This window comes from Alosa pseudoharengus, unplaced genomic scaffold (genome assembly GCF_046254945.1).
Source record: "Alosa pseudoharengus isolate Yale_2024_CS ecotype anadromous, Long Island Sound unplaced genomic scaffold, YU_APseudo_1.1 YU_APseudo_1.1_scf_23, whole genome shotgun sequence".
NCBI classification, from domain to species: domain Eukaryota; kingdom Metazoa; phylum Chordata; class Actinopteri; order Clupeiformes; family Clupeidae; genus Alosa; species Alosa pseudoharengus.
In genome coordinates, this window is record NW_027468685.1 from 19,519,738 (window position 1) to 19,527,506 (window position 7,769).

General features: G+C 37.8%; 1 protein-coding gene across 1 annotated transcript; it reads left to right on the forward strand.

Moving 5' to 3' along the window:
• Positions 1-1,735: 1,735 nt before the first annotated feature.
• Positions 1,736-6,628, forward strand: LOC143140156 (riboflavin transporter 2-like). The gene is made up of 4 exons (XM_076300976.1): positions 1,736-2,264; positions 2,349-2,832; positions 3,172-3,295; positions 6,419-6,628. The coding sequence occupies exons 1-4, from the start codon at positions 1,736-1,738 to the stop codon at positions 6,626-6,628; spliced, it is 1,347 nt and encodes a 448-aa protein (XP_076157091.1).
• Positions 6,629-7,769: the final 1,141 nt, after the last annotated feature.

Sequence of the window (7,769 nt, forward strand, 5' to 3'; positions counted from 1 at the left end):
AATGCTGATTGCTTCAGCTCAGTTGATATTTACCCATAAGTTAAGTATTGTTATTTTGGGTATAGTCTTCTGCAGTGAGGGCGTGCAAAATGCCCAGACCTCAACAACCACAAATAATGAGGGAGGATTCGGTATCTTCTAATGATTCACCAGGTGTTATCCATGCCTCTGTCTTCACCCTACCTGGTCACGTTTGACACACACACACACACCCAGGGAGTTGTAGACGGGCCACCCTTCTCTTAGATAACACATGGGCTGTTTTCATGGGTGGCCGGGGGAAATACACCCACCTGACCCTGAAAATAAAAGCCCCTGTTGTCCCCCTCTAGACAAATCACTGCATAGCGCTTTAGAAGACTCATCTAGAAGGAGACTCTGGTCGTTTTTGCATCTGAAATGTGAGTGCAGCCAGTTTTTGCCTTTGTTTTGTTTTTTGTTTTTGTTTAATTAAATGGTATGCAATGTTTTGATTAACGATTTATTAATTGGACATATGCATTCAATAGTCATAAGATATGTACATACCTGTGTTTATAGTGTCATTTCATTTAGTTCAAAATTGTAATAAATTAACTATAAATAAACTCAATATATTAAATACATTGTAATCAATACTGACTGAAGTTGCTTAAATATCCATATGTAACATGGTTGTGCAACAAGGTTAGATAACGGCTAATGGGGGTTGGCTTAAAGTGTGTTTGGGGTTTCCGTGCATTGTCCTGGGTGTTATTTTTGGGAATGTTTCAAAAGTTTGATGTTAGCACACCTGAATAAGTCTGTTTTGCATAACAACTAGGTTAGCCTTTCAAAATTAGAAAGTTCCTGACCTCTGTTTTTCTTTCAGACTTACCAATGATGTTTTACTTTGCATAACTCATCCCTGATGACTATACTGCTTTTTCTTGATATTTCTTTTCCTCCTTTATTGAGGGTATTGCATGTCATGCTTATACATCCTTAGTACATTCATGTGGATCCTTGTTTTAGTATCTTTAGTGTCTTTTACTGTTCATTTTAGTCATGTGGATATTATCATTCTGCTTATGTTTATGTTGTGTGAGGTGTCATAAGCTACTGGGACCTTGAATTTCCCCTTGGGGATCAATAAAATATCTATCTATCTATCTATCTATCTATCTATCTAAAAACATATTGAAATCGAGCACAATTACGTTAAGCAAAGTTCATTGTAAACCGTGTTGTATGATGTGGATTGCAGTTCTTGTGGTGTGGTGCCTATAGAACACACTATAACATTTTATAGAAGACACTGTTCCCTTAGCAACAGAAAAAAAACATAACTATGCCATGAACAGAAAATATTAACTTAGCAAAGGAATAATTTACCAGGCTTTCCAACATCTGAGTGTCTGCAGCAACATTCAGTAAATTGCCCCCTGGGACCCTGAGCTAGCACATGTCAGTGTGTTTGATGTCCCTGTGAGGTTAATGACCGGGGCGTGGTATCTTTGATTTTATGTGGTTTAGGGACTGGTGAAAGTGACTAAGAGAGTCTAGTACCATGCTGTAGCATATCATTTACTCGCTACCTTTACCAAATTTTACTATGGTCTAGGGCACTGCTTTCAATACTGGTCATATTTTTACGTAAATAATATTCATATTTTGCCATATATCAGATCAAATATTTTCTGCTGCCATGATGGAATTCTAATACGTAACATATCTGATTTACAGACCTTGTTTGTGTCTGTGGCCTAAGACCACCATGTCTGTTCTAACACATGTGCTGGCCTGCCTGTTTGGCCTGGGCTCCTGGGTGACCATATGTGGACTGTGGGTGGAGTTGCCCCTCATTGTGCCCCAGATCCCCGAGGGCTGGTACCTGCCCTCCTACCTGTCGGCACTGATCCAGCTGGCCAACGTGGGCCCACTCTGTGTGACCCTGGCCCACCGCCTCTGCCCCGGCCGGCTGAACGAGTCCGCCCTCATCTACGCCGTCGTGAGCCTGGGCACGGTGGCCACCTTCCTGCTGGCCTTCTTCTGGCGGGAGACGGTTGAAGTGGCCGGGGCGCAGCGCAGCGTGGCACTGTTCACGCTCACCTTCCTGGTGTCGGCGGTCGACTGCACCTCTTCGGTCACCTTCCTGCCCTTCATGAACCGCCTGCCGCCCGCCTACCTCACCAGCTACTTCGTGGGCGAGGGCCTGAGTGGCCTTCTGCCCGCCCTGGTGGCACTGTCACAGGGAGTGGGAGTCATGCGCTGTGTGAATGCCACCACGACGGTGAGACATGCCAGCGTGCCAGCAGGGAACGCCAGCTGGGAGTTCGACACCCAAGCGGGGGTCACACTCCACTCTATGAATGTTACTACACAATTAGACTCTTCCAGGTTTTTGAATGGCAGTGTGACAATCGATGCTGCGGGTGCGGGTCTGGTGCCACACTACCAGTTGGCGAACTTCTCGGCCCAGGTCTTCTTCTTTTTCCTCACAGCCATGATGCTGGTGTGCCTGGGCTCCTTCCTGCTCCTCAACTGCCTGCCCTGCGTGCCCTGCGAGCACCCAGCCTCTGTCAGAAAGGTAAACAGGAAGCCTAAAGGCAACAGAGCCGAGGAGAAGTACATGATCGCATCGGCCGGCTCCAAGCTCCGCAGCCGCTTTGGGACGGGTCGCTACAGCTGGCCAGAGGTCATCTACATCTTCTGCGTCTTGGCTTGGGCGAACGCCTTAACCAACTCTGTGCTTCCGTCGGTGCAGTCCTACTCCTGCCTGCCTTATGGCAATGTGGCCTATCACTGGTCTGCCACCATGGCTGCTGTGGCCAACCCTGTCGCTTGTTTCATTGCCATGGTCTTTCCAAGAAGGTCAGTTTTAACTAGCTTCAAAATCACACTCTCCCACTTGTTGGCTGCCATTTATGTATATTTTTGTTGTAAAATGTTATACTATTAAGCAGCAATGTCCATCTCATAGATGTAGTTATCAAGCATTTTACCAAACTGCATATTTAGTTAATAATTAGTTTAATTGTCAACAGAGTTCTTTTTCAAAACACTGTATCCTCATTTGTTATAGTGATCTTCTGTTATAGTCCCACTAAACTGAACATCTGGCTACTTAAGTCTGTAGGAGCAAGTTGATTGATATTTATTTGGAATATCTTGCTGCATATTTTACAAAATGATTGTGTTTTTCTCAACTAGGTCTCTCTTCCTCATGGGCATACTCACAGCCACTGGGACAGCCATTGGTGCTTACATCATGGGCATGGCTGTGCTGAGTCCCTGTCCTCTCCTGGTTGATAATATAGCTGGAAGTGTCATCATTGTAAGTATAGACTCAGAGTGTACTGTACATCCCTCGTGACTTTTTTAGCTTGGTACATGCAGAGTAGATTTTTTGTGTAGACTATGCATTAACCTCTATTCATTACTACTCTCCGAGAGTGCTCATACATGGTCTCCTTTGATATCACTGAAAGAAATGTGCTTTTAATCAGAAACTTCTGGATGATCCGATATTTGTAGAGAAAACTAAAAAATGTATAATAGACTTTTTCTTGAATAATGAAGGATCAGCAAACCCACAAATGGTTTGGGAAGCTTTCAAATGTGCTTTTAGAGGGCACGCAATACAAATGGCCTCCTATAGACAAAAACAAAATAAATCAAAAGAACGGAATATTCAAAAATAAATTTATATTTTAGTAGCACTTGTGACAAATCAGAAGCCTCACAGGATGTATTGGATGGACTTGAACAAAAACAACAAGAATATGAACAATTAATGAATGAAAATGCAAATAATATATATTATAAGAATAAAGCAGAATGGATGGAAAAGGGGGAAAGATGTAACAAATTCTTTTTGAACTTACAACGAAGTAATAATTCTAAAAAGAATATTCATAGACTAATAGATAATAGAAATAATATAAAAACTACATCAGAGGAAATCATGGAGGAAATAGAAAGATATTTTGTTGACATTTTCTCACCAGAACCTTTGGAAGAATGTGAAAATTGTATATTCTTTCAAAAACATGTTAAAATTGAAAACAGTCATGTGAGGGTCTCATCACAGAAGAAGAACTACAGCAGGCAATATTATCATTTAAAAAAGGAAAAACACCAGGTCTGGATGGGATCCCGATAGAAGTCTATCAAGTTTTTTATGAATATATAAGAAAACCACTGCTTAATTGTTTTAATTACTCTTAAAAGAAAGGCATGCTTGCAGATTCACAAAAACAAAGTGTAATCCCTATTATTAAAACAAGACTCAAATGGTAAATATAAAGACCCTACCCAACTTAAAAATTGGAGACCAATCACTTTACAGGGATATGACTCAAAAATATTGACAAAATGCATCGCTACAAGAATTAAAAAAGTATTACCACTAATAATACATAATGACCAAACAGGTTTTATACAAGGACGTAATATATCAAATAGCATTAGACAAGTTTTAGAGGTAATTGAAAACTATGATCAAAAAAATAAAGCTGGTTTAATATTCATTGCTGATTTCGAGAAAGCTTTTGATAAAATAGATTGGGGATTTATTAGATGCTTAAAGTTTTTCAATTTTGGGGACTCTTTAATACAGTGGGTCAAAACAATGTACAGAGATTGCATTTGTAAAGTTTTAAATAATGGTTATCTATCAAAACCAATACCCTTGGGAAGAGGAGTCAAACAAGGCTGCCCTCTATCCCCTTATCTTTTCATCATTGCAATTGAGATCTTGGCAATGAGAATACGGTCTAATGTGAAGATAAGAGGTTTGGAATTAAATGGTATTAACATTAAAGTTTCTATGTACGCTGATGATTCTAGCTTTATGCTTGAACCAGACAATATATCCCTGGAAAACCTTATTATAGATTTAAATAACTTTTCAAAAATATCAGGACTGAAGCCCAATTATGACAAATGTCATATATTGAGACTTGGTTCTTTGAAGGGTACTAACTTTAAACTTCCTTGTGATCTACCAGTGGAATGGGTAGACGGAGCCATAAATGTACTTGGTATCCATATACCACAGAACACTGGAGAAACATCTACAATCAATTATAGAATTAAACTAAATAAGATTTGTGCCATTTTACAACCTTGGCAAGGAAAGAATCTGACTCTTTATGGTAAAGTAACACTAATAAATTCTTTAATAGTGTCCCAATTTACTTATTTAATGTTAGCACTTCCTTCACCAACTGAAGCTTTCTTTAAAGAATATGAACAACAAATATTTACGTTTATTTGGAATTGCAAAAAAGATAAAATTAAGCGAGCATACCTTTATAATGATTATGAGTTAGGTGGTATAAAACTCTTGAATTTGAAATCTATGAATAAATCATTAAAAGCGTCTCTCATACAAAAATTATATCTGAATCCAGACTGGTTTTCAAGTAAGCTGCTAGAAAGGATTCATCCATTATTTGAAAAAACAACTATACCCATTTTTACAGATACACCCAACACACTTTGTTAAGATAGAAAGCATTATTAATATTTCTGCCTTCTTACTGGAAGCATTACGAAGCTGGCTACATTTTCAGTATTACCCACCGGAAAATAATGAAGAGATATTACAACAAATGTTATGGTTTAATTCAAATATACAAATGGGAGGAAATGTAATCTTTTTTAAGCAGATGTTTAGAAAAGGAATTATTTTTATTAAAGATATAGTTCATGAAAAGAGTGCAATCCTGTCATATAAACAAATAACACTTAGATATGGAAATATAGGTACCATACAACAGTACAATCAATTACTTGCATCAGTGCCTTTAGATTGGAAAAAAAAATCAAAGCCAACTGTAAAAGTAATTTAGTATGTAGACCAAACATAAAGCAGTATAAATGGCTTAATGGAATAACAATTAATAAAGATATATATAGATTTTACTTACAAACAGATAAACTGGTGGAAATTCCATACAACATTTTTGATAGCTGGGAAAAAATGATAGATTGTCCAATTCCATGGAAATGTATCTTTAAAATTTTGTATGACTCTTCATTAGACATAAAAGTATGTTTTTTTCAGTATAAGCTAATTTATACATATCTAAACATTAAAAAGATGTTACATATTTGGGGTATAGAGACAAATCCATATTGCCATTTTTGTTTAGAAGAAGAGGAAACTACTGATCATTTATTTTGGTATTGTTCTCCAACTGCTTTATTTTGGCTTGAAGTTCAAAGCTGGCTACGCAATGTGATATAAACTTACACCTAGATCTGTCCACAGTACTTCTGAACATAAGATTTAAAAATTATATTAGATATTACTGTGAAACAGAATGTATAATGGCACATGAGATGGGTGAAACATTATATGCAGATAGATGGGTTAAAGTAAAAGAAAGAGAAGGGTGGTAAAAAAAAAAAAAAAAAAGAAATGTTTGAAAAGTGCTTTCTGTTGCTGTAGGTGGGAGCCTGGGTCCTCTTTGTGCTCATCCTGTCCTATGTGAAGGTGATCATTGGACTGATCCTGCGTGATGAGGGTCACAGCGCCCTCGTGTGGTGTGGAGCAGTGGTGCAGTTTGGCTCCATGGTTGGGGCTCTTACAATGTTCCCACTGGTAAACGTATATAGTCTCTTCAAATCTGGTGACCCATGTAATACCTGGTGTCTGTAAATTAACTATAGTCAAATCACTGTATGATCAGTGATCTTTTTACATCACAGTCTCATCACCTCTGTCTAGTCTTGCAGCTAGTATATCTATGGCATATGGCAGATTACATTTACCTCTGATTTATCATCCTGCCTATTTGAATGTACCCTCTATAATACATTTTTAGCATCATGAAAAAATCCAGTAACAACTCAAGGTCTATTTAGGATTATAATGAGTGTACATTTTCATTGGGGACCAAAATTATGAGGGAGTAGTTTTGAGTAAACCAGAATATACTGTACATTTACAACGAAATAGCACATAACATGTCGCTATGTCAAAGAAAATTGCTTTTTTAAGCCACTAGGGTCAAAATATTATATAAATTACATTTATATATATACATATATACAATATATACAGTATCCAAATAATCATCATTAACATCCATGCAACAGCTGTTATCCAAAATGTCAGGTACACAGGCAAACATAGGTGTTATAGACAGGAAAGCAGTAGGCTATCTGATGGTCAGAGGGAAGGGACCAAATGTTCTTGTCCTTCACCTGGGTAAAAATTAGGATTAAACATTGCAAGTGTATTTAGAATATGTAGGCTAAACAAGTGTATTTGGAATATGTAAATATTATGTTATTGTTTTTTCATGTTAGTATGGTTATATAGACTTAGCCTACCTTATATATTATTACTGTAAATGCACATGTACCACATTTTGTCAAGGCTACTATATAGTGTGCTTTAACTTTAATAACAGCTAATATAAAAACGTATGTGGCTCAAAATACTCAAACAAAGTTAGAAGCATGAATGGTTCCCATTGGTAGGAAGAAACCTGAGGCTGATGGCATGCTTAGTGTTATTTGTACGAGTTTTACACACACTGGGCATGGCCTACTCTTTGCTACTGTCACTAATATGTAAATCGTTTTAAAATTAAAGATATAGTCCAAAGCTTCTGAATTCAGGTGTATGTGAGGACCAATCAAAACATTTAATTCTAGGCTTAACTTTCTTCTTTTCTGAGATCCCTAAAATGGTTTGCTCATGCGTTATGACGCACGTGCTCTCCGAAGACATTGCATGATTTTATCTTTAGAGTAAAGGATAATGAGTGGATTACAAATGCTGGCTAAAGTCA